Here is a 14,937-nt window from a genome sequence, read left to right as displayed (position 1 = left end):
CCTCAATCCTCATCTTATATGGGATGTCACTGATAATTTTGGCAGACTTCTGGCTGTTGTGCTCCTGCCTATCGCCCTGTTTGCTTGCTCTGACCACTTCAGGACATGAATTGGCACATCTAACCTCTTGTAAAGCGCTCAATAAGTGGTTTAGCTGGTATAGGAAGTGTTTCTGTATCACTCCCCCATACCAACCTTGTAAGAATTCTGTGAACTCCGAGAAAGCAAGCACTATTTCCTACCGTCTCTGGTGATTTATTGATGTATGCAATTAATGTGCTGCTAATTGCAAATAAAATTGATTAATACTAAAGGTTGTTAGTGCTACGTGTACTATTCAACAAGTACTGATACTGCTGGAAAATATTGAGTACGAACCTGAAGGACTGAAAAGCTCTTATGGAGGAGAATGTTGTTGTTTTTAACAAAATCCCAGTCGTTTGATTTTTTGCCAGTGAAGACTCTGGCACCAGATGCAGTGGTGAAGGCAGGCTAAGCTCAGAGAGGCAGAGAAAGCACCCAGCTGGCCTCCCTTCTCAGCGGACATCCCACAAAACTCTGCTCTGTGCTCTCAAACAACTCTCCCTAAACTCAGTGTCCCTCCCTTCCACTTCCTGTGTGTCCATCTGTCTCCTGACTCCTTCTTACTCTCTATGGTTTTTTTCCTTAAGAATCTTATGTTCACTTCCTGTCAACTGGTGGCTTGCTCCACCCCTTTAATCCTGTTTCTGATATTCAAGCAGAAAGCCCCCTTGGATTAAATGTGTGTGCTAGTGTTGAGGCAAACCACAACCAGAAGCAGGTTTTCCAGTAAGTAACACAACCTCAGAGGCCACAGTGTGATCAAATATCCTGCAATAGTCCCTGATGAGATAGGAATTTAGGAGGGGTCCTGCCTTGGTCAGACAGCAAGACGGATTGTCAATCAATCATTTCTTAAACATCGCATTTCACATTCATTTGTAAGGAGAAATTTTTACCTGTAAAAATAAAATGTAGACTAGAGCCAAGGACTCATGAGAAATATTATTGTGCAAAAGATACACTTAAAATGAAGTTTGTTACTTGAGCTCAAAATTGAAAATGTGAACACTTACAGAATGAATAAGGACACCTGGTCATTGTCACCTGGGTAAATGCCATACATTCAGCCTTTACACTTTAATTTATGACAAAGACGGAAGTGTTTGTAGAGTTGCCTCCCGCTAGAGCTCTGAGTGCGAAACACCTCATGGTTAATGTGTACAAAGGTTAATTTTTTTTCTTATTTTTCTAGGTGTGGCCAGATTTGCCCAATGTAAATGTGGACGAATCCCTTGGCCAGGAATCTCAAGTCAAGGTAAAGATGATCAATGGTATTTGGAAACATCGTCCTCAACATCTGAATGCTTGTGTTTTCTCTTTGTGGACGAGCAGCTTTCCCTTTCTGGCTAAGTAGCTCTGACTTGAGTCTGCTTGCCTGGCGGTCAGTTTTAGGAGAGGAAATGCACAAAGGGAACACTCGACAGGCAACCAAAGCGGAAGGACTTAAAAAGAAAGTTACCATGAAATTCCTTATAGATGCATTTAATAGCTGTGAATCAAATACAACCCTGCTTGACAAATAATGAACCAAAGTCGAGACTATTTTCCCTAGTAGGGAACTAGGACGAGCAAATAGTTTTTGACGAATTCCTCGAGGACCAAAGGCATCACTATCAGGCTGGGAGGAGGAAAGTCCTTGGCTTCGTGCCTTCTGCCCCATCAAGTCTACACGTTTGCTCACAATGCAGCTCATTTGTCCTGGAAAACTAGGGCCTCCTTAGTTGGGTTTGTCTAAAAAAATCCCGTACATCTTTGCAATTTAGCTGTTTAGATCTTGGCTATTAGTTTTCTATTGTTCGTGGTTAATGTCTAGTACTATGCTTAAAAAGGCTTTAAATCTACCCTGCCTCTTCCAAAGAGACTAGAGGGTGTTTCCCCCTCCCTGCAACTCTGTCCGGTACAAAATCTGCAGCAACAGCCTCAGCAAGACGGAGGTTAGATCAGAGACTGGACAGGCCTAAATGCTTGCCCATTTCCCCCTTTTTGTCTTCAGTACTCCCCTTCCCGGATAGGGGGCGATCTTCCCGTGAAATCTTGTGCTGTTCTTCCAGCTGTACAGGGCCCACGTTGCTTTTCCTGACTTCCTGCGCACCAGCACAGCCGCATGGTGGAAGAAGGAGATCGAGGAGCTCTATTCAAATCCCCGGGAGCCAGAGAAGAGCTTGAAGTTTGATGGGCTGCGAATCGTAAGCGCACCCTCAATTCTTTGGACACGTGAGCAGTCAGAACACAGGGAGACAGTAAACTATCAGAGCAGGCAGCTAGGGCTGGATAGCTTAAAGGAAGGGAATTTAGCGTCTAGAACCAGGGGTACAGAGATTATCGCGGGCCTGCCCGGGAACATGTCTGGTAGAGGAGTCCACTGAACTCTGAAGGAGCGTGCCAGCTGCTGAAGACGTTAACACGTGAGTAGCAGGGATGCCAATACGTGGGCAACAGGGAGGAACATCCGGGCAATTCTTACCTCCAATTGGTCGGTGTCTTGGCTTTGTTTCTCAGCAATCAAATCCACTCTGAAGCCTGCAATTATATCCAGAAAGACAGGGCAGATCCAGGAATGGATAAGGCATGAATTTGGATTTGGGAGCCAAAGGGCATTCTCTATTGGACTTGTATAGACTACTCCGAAGGAATGTCCTTCAAAGCCTGTTCTAATGTGTGTTGCACAGGTATTCAGGGCAGAGATTCTTGAAAAGTCTCTAAGGACTCCTCCGTTTGCATCTTCCTAGGGTGGGAAGCACATTCATTAGTACCATGGTTCCCTCTCCCCCCACATCTAGTCACCTGCAACCCTAGGCAAGTTCCCGTCCAGCTCTGAAGAGCTGCTAGACCCTGGGTCAGAGTAGAAGAATCTCCCCGTTCACACAGAGACAAACTTACGAGTCCCGTGGCTGCTTTTTTGGCCTCACTGGCTACTGGAACCTTCAGGCCAGACAAGCACGTTGTATGGACTTGTGGAAGAACACAAATTAATCCAAACAGATAAGTCAGGGAAGAAACGGAGACGGCTCTGAAGAAGAGATTCTGGAAACTACGAGATGTTTGCTCTAATAGAAAGCCCAAAACACTGCATAGTTAGTCCTAAATGCTTGCCGTTGCCAGTAGTCTTACTTAATACTGTTTTATGTGAGACAGACCAATTTATTTTTACTCTACCGGCAGACCATGAGCATCCCCTCAGGGACTCTACTTGCGCTTGGGTTATCCATTCTGTAATGTAAGCTTTTATTTCCAGCCTTGCTTCTGGGTTATTGCAGCCACTCAGGGAATATCCAGGCTATGCCATTCCCAGCATCATTTCCAGGTTAGGGCCATAAGAAAAGGTAGAGGAAAGTCATAATGATCACTGGCTGCAGATACAAAGTAAGCAACCTATGAATAGAAAAATAAAACCAGGCTTGTTGGGTGGGAGGGGGGTAGACTGATATATTTTTTTATATTCAGGGTCTAACGTTACCTCAGTGTTTTTGCTATGATGACAGAACCTTTATAAGTTTGAAAAGGCCAGGCAAACGGGAAGAGTTTTCACTCCACCAAGATGACCTGGGTTTTTAGACTCTACCTTTATCCTTGTCAAGCATAAAGATGGATAAAGGTCGTCTCTTTGAGGTTCCTGTTCTGTGTGGTGATGACATGCTGCCCGAGTTGACAGCCTCTTTTCTTTGTTTGCTTTACTTCAGGACATGAATGAACCTTCAAACTTCGTGGATGGATCTGTCGAGGCCTGCCGCAACGAAATTCTCAACAAACCGCCCTACATGCCATGTATGATTTCTTTCCTGCTCAAGACCCTCGTTCTCTTTATTCTCATGTGAAGCCAAAAGTTTTGGAGGGGAAGGGTAAACGTACTCTCAACATGGCATAAAATCCACAAGTAGATTATCTTTGAATGTATCCAAATTAAGCATACAATTAGTAATTAAGTATAAAAATAATGACGTATTATAAAAGAAGCTAAGTGATACACTTGATGGTATTGATGAGTATGAATTTATTGCCAAAGTTTTTTTTTTTAGTTTTTTTTTTCCAGTTTAAATTTAGATAAGAAACAAGGTTGCTTCACAAGTCAGTTCCAGGTCCCTCTCCCTTTCCCTCCCCTCCTCCCGTGCCCTCCCCCCACCAAAGTTTTATAAACACCTCTCTATATGCACGCGTTCCCCCGACACACAGGCTCTTTTGATTAGAGTGTGAAAATCTAGTCCCTACACGTTCCAGCCTGTTCAGTTCAAACACTTCATGAAAGACACTCTTTGGTGTTAATTGAACAAGGAACTGGAATAAGAGGCTGTGGTCAAAGACATCTCAGAATATTGAGTCCTCTCACCACAAAGAAGCCTGAGGAATGAAGTTCCTAAAAGAAATTGCGTCTGCAACTAGAATCTACGTTTCTTAATGTCTAGAGTATTGGTCATATCTCCATCCTTATCCATCCGTCCGTCCGTCCGTCCGTCCATCTGTCCATCCATCCCTTTGTCCTCTGATTTAATATTTGTCAGTCTAACGCTGAGAAGCCAGAAAGATCTAGAAACATCAATTCAGAAGCAATTTGAGCATGTTCTATTTATTCCCTTGAGAACATTGCCATCTAGTGGAGGAAATGGTCCTAACAACAAAGGGGTTTGTCATGGTGAGAAGTGAGTTAGAGTTGGAGCAAAAGAGGATGCTTTAAGCAGCCTGCATCTTCTTCTTAGCTTTAACTCATTATGAAATCCCAGGACATTGTTTTCCTTACATTAAAATTCTCAAGCACTGAGACCTTTTATGATAGACATGTCAACATATAAATCAAGATGTCTGGAAAATAACTCAGTATTCCCCCCCCCTCAGATTTGGAGGCCAGAGACAGGGGCCTGAGCAGCAAGACTCTGTGCATGGAGAGTGAGCAGATCCTTCCAGATGGTTCCCAGGTGCAGCACTATGATGTGCACAGCTTGTATGGGTGGTCCCAGACCAGACCCACCTATGAGTGAGTATGCTGTTGTTACTGTTAGCAAAGACTGGCATGGGGAATTAAGGTATATTTCCACTATAGGCATAATTTATAATCTTGTTTGTGAGAATCCTAGACATTTCAGGTTCACCTATGAGAAAGCAATGAGGTTCTATTCAGGGGTCGTATGTTCTTAGGCCTTAAGTGTGGCCCATTGCTATCTCTTCATCTTAGTTAAAATACTTCTCTATAGAAGGAATATTGTCTTGAAGCAAATTTTGCTAATTGGACTGGAAGTCCTGACTCTCATCCAAGCTAAGCGCCTTTACCCTTCCGATGTCCCTGTAACTTCCTCTGTCTTTCCATGCTGCCTCATTAACCATTCAGCAATACGACAGATCATATTTTTCTTTAGTAAGAATGTTTTCTTTAGTTCTTTGACTATATTTAAAGTATCTTATGTAAACCCCTTCTCTACCAAGTCCCTTCAGCAATATTTTATATTGTCCCGTTTCTTTCCTTACCTTTTTTCGTCTTAATTTTGTGTGGTTTGTTTGTTGTTATTATTGAATATTGGACATTTCTAATAATAAATTATAGCTCTCCCACTGCCCATAGGATTGACTGCTGTTTTCTGGATTCTGTAGTCATTGATCCCCCTTCTCAAGGAAAAGTACTTTCTCTGGTCTTTGAGAGAGGAGGTGGTCCTCCTTACTTGAACACAGGCAGCCTTGTTGAAGACTGGCCCCACTCTCTTTCAGAGCCTGAGGGGGTGGGGCCGCTACCTTCCCTGTTGATGGCATTACCAAGTCATACTCTTGGCCTTGAGGAAGACATTCCTGATTTACAAATCAGCTTTAAAAACAAAAAAGATTTACATCTTAAAAGGGCAGAGAGAGAGAATTCCTAATGCAGGCCTGAAACCTCCAAAAGAGTCAGTTCAAAGGCTTAGAGTTTGGAAGGTGAGCAGCTTAATGAAGCCCACTCCAGTCACAATGGGTGCCTGGTCCCTAAGTCCCTTACTACTTGGCAAGGTGATAAAGAAAGTGCTTGCAAATTTAAGAGACAAGATGACAGCCTTATTTTTCATTTCTGGCTTCTGGCTGCAGAGGTCAGCCGCCGGCGCCTTCTTTCATGGCTCTTCTCTGGGAATGAACTGAAGCCTGGGCACGAGTAAGGTTTAATGCCCAGTAATATGCATCCCTTTTATAAAGTTCGCTATGCCTCTGATCCTCCACGAATTGCTTTGAAAATCTGAGCCAAATGCTTTAGCTCAGCTGAAATCACAGCCTTGGCACCCAGTGCTGAAGTTTTGACAACTAATTCTTTAGACGTGGGGATTTTCTTCTGAATTCTGATCTGAGGTCTGAGTCAAAGCACGTAGTGACGGTTTCCCTCAGAATAGACATTATCTAGAGGACTGAAGCTAGAGTAGACTACTGATGTGTTTGGGGGAGATGGCTTTTAAAAGAACCGGAAGTGAATTCAGCTTTATTAATTTACTGGAAAGCTGCTGGCTCTTGGTGACTGTAGGGTTACCAGGGAATTGGCTGAGATGCAAGGAAACTTAGGAGAGAGTGTTACAGACTTCACTGTCTTAATGAGATTTAACAGTTTCTTTTGGGAAGATGGTTTTTATTCCTTTACTGACCAATGACTTCTGAGTCCTGAAATGGTTGCTTTCAGCAGTCTGCCTGTATAGTTTATTGTTTTATTTGAAGAAAATGTTCACAGATGTCCTCTTTCACCTTTCAGGCTTTGGTCTAAGATTTTTATGTTATATATATCATATATATCATATTCTGTAAACATATATATATATATATTCATTAAGAACCCCTTTCATGCAGGAAACTCCCCTGCAATCTGAGTGCAGCAGTGATGACATAACCCCACTTCCCAGAGTCATGAAAGAGCTCCAGGTTGTTTAGGTATTTTTCTTACAGGACAAAAATGGTGTTTTCTACTCTTACACTCATTTCCATTCAAAGCCTCTGAGTCCTCTGCCCTCTGTCCCTCTTCTCGGGCCTGAGGGGAGTCTGGAGTATTTTGCCATGAGCCATGCCAGTGAGGTGAGGCGCACAGACATCGTGGTCTTCCCAGCAACATTCTCGTTCCTTTTCTCCTTCTGTCTTCATTTTTCTCAGTTGCCTTTTCACAATGTCACTTTATGTACACAGAGGGAGGAGTGTAATGATGAGAGAAGAATAAATAAAAAATAAAAGCAACAGAGAATAAGATCCTTGGGTTAGGTGCAGGTATATCTCTGGTACCCTGTGGTCATTGGGATTCTGGCTTCTTTCCTGGAAGATGTTCTCTAACTCTTAGAGCAATCACCCTACAGCCTCATGCACAGAGCTCCAGTCACTCTCTGTAGTGAAATCTCACGTCTGTCATTTCCCCAACCAGAGCTGTTCAGGAGGTGACAGGAGAGAGAGGGATCGTCATCACGCGCTCCACGTTCCCCTCTTCTGGACGCTGGGCAGGACACTGGCTGGGAGACAACACCGCTGCCTGGGACCAGCTGGGGAAATCCATCATTGGTGTGTGGTTGTGCCCAGGGGCCTCTGCTGGTGGTGGCAGTGGGAACTGTCGTGTGTACAATTTGGCTACACTGTGTGTGTTTAGATTGGCATCTAGGTGACAGTGAAGTCAATAAATGGCGAATGTTCTGTCGGTGTGAGTTTTAGTTTTTACACCCATCTCTCAACATGCTCACCAGGAATTGCCTAGGGCTGTTAATGAGGCAGAGGAAGAGGCACGCTGAGCTTTCTCTCTCCTACTCGAGGTCTGTCTTCATTTAACATAGCTATTTTGTCTCCTTGCAGGCATGATGGAGTTCAGTCTCTTTGGGATACCTTATGTAAGTCATATTGGAGTCCTTGCACCTTGCCTAGATGTCAGTGTCTGTCTGTGTATCTCTCTTGAAAGAATACCCAGTTTGATACTCTGAATTTGCTTCTTCTCAGACAGGAGCAGACATCTGTGGGTTCTTCGGAGACGCTGAATATGAGATGTGTATCCGCTGGATGCAACTGGGAGCCTTTTACCCCTTCTCCAGGAACCACAACAATGCCGGGACTAGGGTGAGGCAGCCATTGTTCATGCTGCAGATGTGTCAAACCACAGCTTACTTCAAAATTGCAGAAGTGTCATTCTTATTTCCTGGCAAATCATGAAGACCACCAGGATAACCATGTTTCAGAACGTCCACAAAGTTCAGAACCCCAAGGCTATCAATACCTCTCAATAGTACTGTTTTCTTCGCCTCTTGGAGGCATTCTTTTGCCAAGAAAAGATATTTTCTGGCTCCTGCATTGAACTACAACATAACACATTTCCTTTCTTGACAGAGTATTGAGTTGGTATTTTACTCGAACCATCTTTGATAAATCGGGGCCACATAGGGGCCTATTGATAATGCACAAAGCCCAAAGCAAGACTGTGCAAGGGGCCTGAGAATAGGTGACACGGAGGGACAACACTTACCCTTGTTTTGTAGGTGTCAGAGGGAGAAGAAAGGGGTAGGCTAGAAATGGCGAGAGAGGTGACCCATGAGTTACACACAGAGCAAGTGTCCAGCCATCCCCTTCCTGAGATCCCTGGAGTGCAGTGAAGAAGAGCTTACCATATGCTCACTCACCCCTTTAGAGACAAGATCCCGTGGCCTGGAATTCTACCTTTGAGGAGTACTCAAGAAAAGTGCTGCGGATCAAATACTCCCTGCTGCCCTATCTCTACACCCTGATGCACAAAGCTCACACCGAGGGCAGCACCGTCATCCGACCTCTTCTCCACGAGTGAGTGTTGCCTCTTTCACCAAGCAGTGAGTCTGGGCACCGTTTGTACATAACACTTTGCCGTGGTTATAAGCGCAGGGATGAGTTTTCTTCCATGTTGGACTTTTCAGGTTCACAGACGACAACACAACATGGGACATAGACCAACAGTTCATGTTGGGCCCGGCTATCCTGATCAGCCCCGTTCTGCAAAGTGTGAGTTTCTCATCGTGGACCAGACACTGTCCAGTCACATGCTGCAAAGTCACAGTGAAGCAAATCGTTTTTATCTACAATTCAAAGGAAATATTGAGCTTATCTGTGTCTGCACATGTACAGATACCAGAAGACAGCCTTTAGGACTGAGTCCTGTCCTTCTGCCTCTTGGCCTGACACCTACCAGCTCCAGGGAAAAGATTTTAAATGTTTCCCTGTCTTGTTACTTCATTATTTTCAAACAGATATTCCTAGACCATCAAAAGGAGATCGTTATCCCCCAAAGTTTTTCAACACTGATTTCTCATTTGGGGATTCTGTGGCTAGAAACTTTTATAATTTCATTAGCTGAGGCACTTTTTCTGTATATTTGGAGAGGAGTTTTCAAAGTGCATTCATTAAGATTTCTCAAATTCTTAACATCACTAATAAAATTCCATCTCAATGTTAATCTATAGAAAGTGTTTTACCGATCAATATTGCTTCCCAGTTGGGATATTCATAGTAACATGCTGACTTTATGTTTCAGAACACATTTGAGATCCTTGCTTATTTCCCCAGAGCCCGGTGGTATGACCATAGCACGGTGAGTCAGAGTGACTTTAGAAGGAATCAGATGGTTCTGTACAGGATAGAGAGGAGGCTAAAACTTTCTCCCAGCTTCTCAGACCAGAAAGCAATCATCTCCAACCATTCCAGCCCTAGCCACAACTGTATAAATGTGGATCTGCACAAAGGCTTAGGAAACATCTGAGCACCTATTTCTCCTGTCGTCCATCCTGCACCTTCCCTAGACTTACACAGAAAACAATAGGTTTTCAAAGGTTTAAGCAGGAATGAAAATAGATTTTTTGTTCACTTTTTTGTGGTGCTTTGCTGATCTTCCATCATGGTCCCTTAGTAAGGAAGAATTTTCAGTAAAACATGTAACCCATTTAATTGATTTTCCTGTCTGCATTTCTCATCGATATGCTTCGCCCCTAGGGATCTGGCCAAGAATCTATAGGTGAGAGGAAATTAGTGGCCGCTCCTCTGGACCACATCAACCTTCATGTCAGAGGAGGCTACATCTTGCCTTGGCAAGAACCTGCAATGAACACTTACTACAGGTATGATGAAGCAGTGTTTGATGGGCTGGCCCTTTACTGGGACATATGGATGCATAAACAAATTGCATGGAAACCAAAGTGCAGTTTCACTGGTTGGATTTCATGGGTGCCTTCTGATAGGACCTGAAGGAAGACAAGTAGATGAAGCCAATCTCTGGGAGATCTTTTACCCATGGTTTTGTGTCAAGAGCACAATTATTATTATTATTATTATTATTTTACTTATTTAATTCTTTTTACATTTTTATAATTTTTTATTTGGAAACAATCTTATTTTACATATCAATCTCCCCCCTTCCCTCTCCCTCCCATCCTGCTATGCTCCCCCACCAAGGCCCCCAACTCACCCCACCCCCACCCCCTCCCCAAGGACAGTGAGGCCTTCCATGGGGGATCATCAAAGTCTGTCACATCATTTTGGGGAGGACCTTGGCCTTCTTTCATGTATCTGGGCTGCAATAGTATACCTCCATAGGGAATGGGCTCCCAAAGTCCATTTTGGCACTAGGAATAAACCCTGGCTCCGCTGTTAGAGGTCCCATAGACTGCCCAGGCCTCCTAACTGGCACCCTGAGATGGCTCTTGAATAATAAATAGGATTTGTATGTGTGAAACCGAGGAGAGCTATTCTGGGAAGGTTAAAGAAATAAAGGTGAAAAATGAGTTGTGTAGATAAAATTGAACAGAGTTACCTCACGGAAAGCTGTGAATGGCACCATACGTAGTCTGAGTTTTATCCTTTGGTACCTGGAAACTGTCAAAGTTTCAATTTTGTGGGATTTTCTTGCTAAGGAACTGATGTCACAACATACTACCATGTCACTGCAGTGAGTATGTTGGGAAGTGTGCCTGTTTGAGTTGTGAAAGCGGAAGCTGACAAATGTTTCATTAAACTTTAAATGATGCTATGTTGACTTGTATCCAATATTTTATCTCACCATTTTTGTCACTTTATGTCCACATCTAATACCTTGAGTTTTGAATTCTATTTCCGAATAAAGGTTGTTTTCAGCAGATGTTCTTTGTTCTTAGAACATAACAGCCAAAAGTAATGGTTTCTTTTTTTTTTGTAGTCGACAGAATTTTTTGGGGTTGACTGTAGCTTTGGATGATGAAGGGAAGGCTGAAGGACAGCTGTTTTGGGATGATGGACAAAGCATCGGTAAGTGTGGACTCCCAGAGAGCCTGCATGTCATTCAGAGCCCTGTGTCACAGGAGCTTAGCGTATGCCGGTGGTATCCAAAAACCTGTGTTGGCTACTGAAATAACGCCATGGTGTTGGGGGAAGCTTTTCAAACTTTGGCTACCTCCGATACATTCTACTGTAAGTTGTTGTAGACAAGGTATGGTTTCCCCAGTCTTGTAAGTTCATGAACCTGACATGATGGATTTGGCCAGTGCAGATCTATCCTCACGGAACTATCTCACTCTGATAAAACAGAGTGGAAGCAGGTATCAGGCTGATCATGAAGTCATCCTCGTGAGTCAGGTCTGTGGCTCTCCTTGGGTCAGCCAGAAACATCTTGCATCTTTGCCCTCTTAAGTAGAGACACTCAGGAGACTCTTGATGACACATGAATTGGGAATTAAGAATTGCCAGGATGCTTAATGCTTGGTACGCTTTCTGTCTTCAAGCTGGGTTTTCACTCATTCTGTTGTATAATAACTGCTATCCATCGTTGTCATCAGAGGGTCCTCTCGCTCAGACATGTCTGAAGAACACTGACATGCTGCTATTGACCTGTTCTCACCTTCGCTACTATTATCTTGGACTAGAACTTTCTGAAACTGTAGCCTATTTTACTTCACTCATACATCTAAGGTTTTCCCCCTTTTAGTTTTCTTCATTCTCATTGAAGCAGGAAATGCTCACACAACCTTTAAGGGTAGAAAATTAGAAAAAAATAGAACCACATTCAGGAATAGTACTGTATTGTCTTTGTTTTTCTGTTGTTATATACCTAGTAAAATGCATAATTTTTATATAGCTGAAAACATGGTTTCTTTTTACACAGAGCTAGATATCAGGATGTACTCCTTGTAAACATCATTACTATGACCATATCTCATGAAAAAGACAATCTAAAGTTTATCTAAATGTAATTGTTCTCTCTATATGATGTTAATTTTAATTGTTATAAATTGTATTTTGAGTATTATCTTTTTTTTTTTGGTTTCTATGAGACAGGGTTTCTCTGTATTGTTTTGGAGGCTATCGGTCCAGCCCGGCCTCGATCCGCCTGCCTCTGCCTCCCGAGTGCTGGGATTAAAGGCGTGCGCCACCACCGCCCGGCTTGAGTATTATCTTTATTTGTATTTTAGATTATTTTCCAGAGTATATGGTCTTAGCTGAAAATTACATAAAATAACCATTGAAAAATATAGTTCTTTGAATTTTTATTTAAAATTTTAAATTAGAATATGATTACATCATTTCCTCCTTTTCTTTCTTCTCTCTAGCCCATCCAATATCCCCTCCTTTATTCTCTTTCAAATTAATGGGCTCCTTTTCTTTTATTATTGTTGTTACACACATGCACACAAATTTATAAATACATAAACAGAACCCAGTGAGTCTCTTCCTCATGACTTATGCGTATATGATTTCAGGGCTGATTACTTTGTGTTATAATATATATCGCCCCTAATAAAAATCTAATTTTTCTATCTCAGCAGGCAGTAGTAGCCTCTGCTTCTTTGTCTAGTGGTGGGACCTCACAATAGTTCCCTTTCTGTGTTAGTGAGTCTATTGTTGTTATCATTGTTTAAGTCTTTTAAAACAACCATATTTTTAGGTATCTTGGACATAGCTTCTTTTTGTTTCTAGGAGAAACAAAAACAACCTCACAGCAGATTTTTTGATCTTCTGTCTCCTACGATCTTTCTGCTCCCTATTTCAGATGTCCCCTGAGAAGTTATATTGAAGATGTATGTTGAGATTGAGCTGCTCATGATCCATTGGTCTCTGCATTATAACTGTTTGTGGTTTTTTTCCTTTTGTTATTTATGGTATCTGTTTGCTGTAAAAAGAAGCTTCTTTGATGACGGTTATGAACTAAACTTACCTGTGGGTGTAAGGATAGGTTTTAGAATGCAATTAGGAATTAGCTGGTCTAGTAAAGTGATGGTAGTAGGTTCTCCTCTAAGATCCATAAACTTATTAGCCCCAAGTAGTTGCCTAGGTTTCTAGTACCCGGTATAATCTCAAATTATTGAGTGAACCTTAAGTCTAATTGGGAGGACAGCAGTTAGTTGCGGCCAGGATATGAATGCCACTAGTTTACCTGTAGGGATATTTTTCCATGTTGACCATTGTTCTGGTTCCTAGATGTCACAGCTGGGTAGGAATATTGATGACTCCCTTCCCTTGATCGTTTACTTATGAGTACCATGTCCAAAGTAAGTAGCGTCTTCAGCGACAGGGATTTGCCTCCAGCCTTTGAGAAATAACCAAGGGCAATAGCAATAGTCTATATTTTTGGAGAATCTGTTACACTATTCTGACTCAAGCAGGGGTTTTTCATGTCTGGTACTGGGGTTTTTATCAAATAATTGTGCTGGCTAGTTTATTTTCACTTGACACAAGATACATTTAGAAGAGGGAACCTCTCCTGAGTTAATGCCCACATGAGATTGGGTTGTGGACAAGCCGTGGCACATTTTCTTAATTAGTGTTTGATGTAGGAAGGCCCAGCCTAGGGTAGGTAGTGCCCTCCCTGGTCAGCTGTAAAAGAAAGCATATGCCAGATAATAACCGGAGACGAAAAGTGGTACTGTATTCATTTCCCTTTGGTGTTGGGAATAAACACCTGGGTCTTTCTTTTTTTATTTCCAGAATAATGGCATTTATTCAGCATATATTATGTGTTTTGAATGACTACAGTGGTTGCACACCTAACATTGAGAAGGTGAAAGAAAGAACAGTGGGAATTCAAAGGAAGTCTGAGCTATATTCAAGTTCCAGACTAGTCTGAGTTAGAGAAGAGAGCCTTTCTAAAACAAACAAACAAAACAAAAGGCAAATGCTTGCTTACTGTCTTCATTGCTTTTCAGGAAGATGAAGAATACCTTGTTAGTCATTGTGATTCGTTTTCGATATTTTTTTTTTCTTTTCTTTTTTTTTTTTTTGGTATTTACGAGACAGGGTTTCTCTGTATTGTTTTGGAGGCTGTCGGTCCAGCCTGGCCTCGAACTCACAGAGATCTGCCTGCCTCTGCCTCCCGAGTGCTGGGATTAAAGGCATGCGCCACCACCGCCCAGCCGTTTTAGATATTTCACACTCAACATGAGATTATCTGCTACAACTGAAGCAGGTAGCTGTTTATTCTTTTCTTCTTGTTTGCAGATACATATGAAAAGGGAAATTATTTCTTGGCTAACTTTATAGCAACACAGGTAAGACTACCTTATTGAGTTTATAAATTCCTTTACCTACAGATTGGACATCATCTGCTAACTGTATAAATATAAGGTTTACATGTTAAGAAGAAGTACTTCCTGTCTTTACTTCTCTAATTCTTGTTGTTGACAATAAAGTGAGGAAGAAAATAGTTCTTATTTTACATTTACCCAGAATGCCATCACTATGTAAAGAGAAGTTTGGAACTCATATTATCCTGGGGAAAAAATGGATCCCTCAATGTGAAACTTATTTCTAGGGATAAGAAGCTTTCTGGCTGATTTTAAAATGTAAATTTTGAAGTGTAAATGTTATATAGATGATCCACTATGTTATACTGTTGTATAGTTGATAACTTCATAGCCTCATTGTCATGTACAGTAAATGTTTACTGGGATCATGAATTTACAGAGTTTAGAT

The 14,937-nt window shown here is 42.1% G+C and overlaps 1 protein-coding gene across 1 annotated transcript in view; it reads left to right on the top strand.

Annotated features, from left to right (window-relative positions):
• Nucleotides 1-14,937, top strand: part of Mgam2 (maltase-glucoamylase 2 (putative)) — an 83,538-nt gene that overhangs the window by 56,674 nt on the left and 11,927 nt on the right. Inside the window, exons 34-46 of the mRNA XM_040728545.1 lie at nt 1,277-1,339; nt 2,136-2,270; nt 3,765-3,849; nt 4,912-5,050; nt 7,424-7,557; nt 7,843-7,877; nt 7,984-8,100; nt 8,666-8,814; nt 8,925-9,009; nt 9,539-9,595; nt 9,994-10,118; nt 11,192-11,280; nt 14,464-14,513. Coding sequence (XP_040584479.1) covers nt 1,277-1,339; nt 2,136-2,270; nt 3,765-3,849; nt 4,912-5,050; nt 7,424-7,557; nt 7,843-7,877; nt 7,984-8,100; nt 8,666-8,814; nt 8,925-9,009; nt 9,539-9,595; nt 9,994-10,118; nt 11,192-11,280; nt 14,464-14,513 — 1,263 coding nt within the window. The remainder of the gene's footprint in view (nt 1-1,276; nt 1,340-2,135; nt 2,271-3,764; nt 3,850-4,911; nt 5,051-7,423; nt 7,558-7,842; nt 7,878-7,983; nt 8,101-8,665; nt 8,815-8,924; nt 9,010-9,538; nt 9,596-9,993; nt 10,119-11,191; nt 11,281-14,463; nt 14,514-14,937) is intronic.

Source organism: Mesocricetus auratus, unplaced genomic scaffold, assembly GCF_017639785.1.
Source record: "Mesocricetus auratus isolate SY011 unplaced genomic scaffold, BCM_Maur_2.0 Super-Scaffold_100019, whole genome shotgun sequence".
NCBI lineage: Eukaryota > Metazoa > Chordata > Mammalia > Rodentia > Cricetidae > Mesocricetus > Mesocricetus auratus.
The sequence above is the reverse complement of the archived record's forward strand: the minus strand, read 5'-3'. Positions and strand labels throughout refer to the sequence as shown.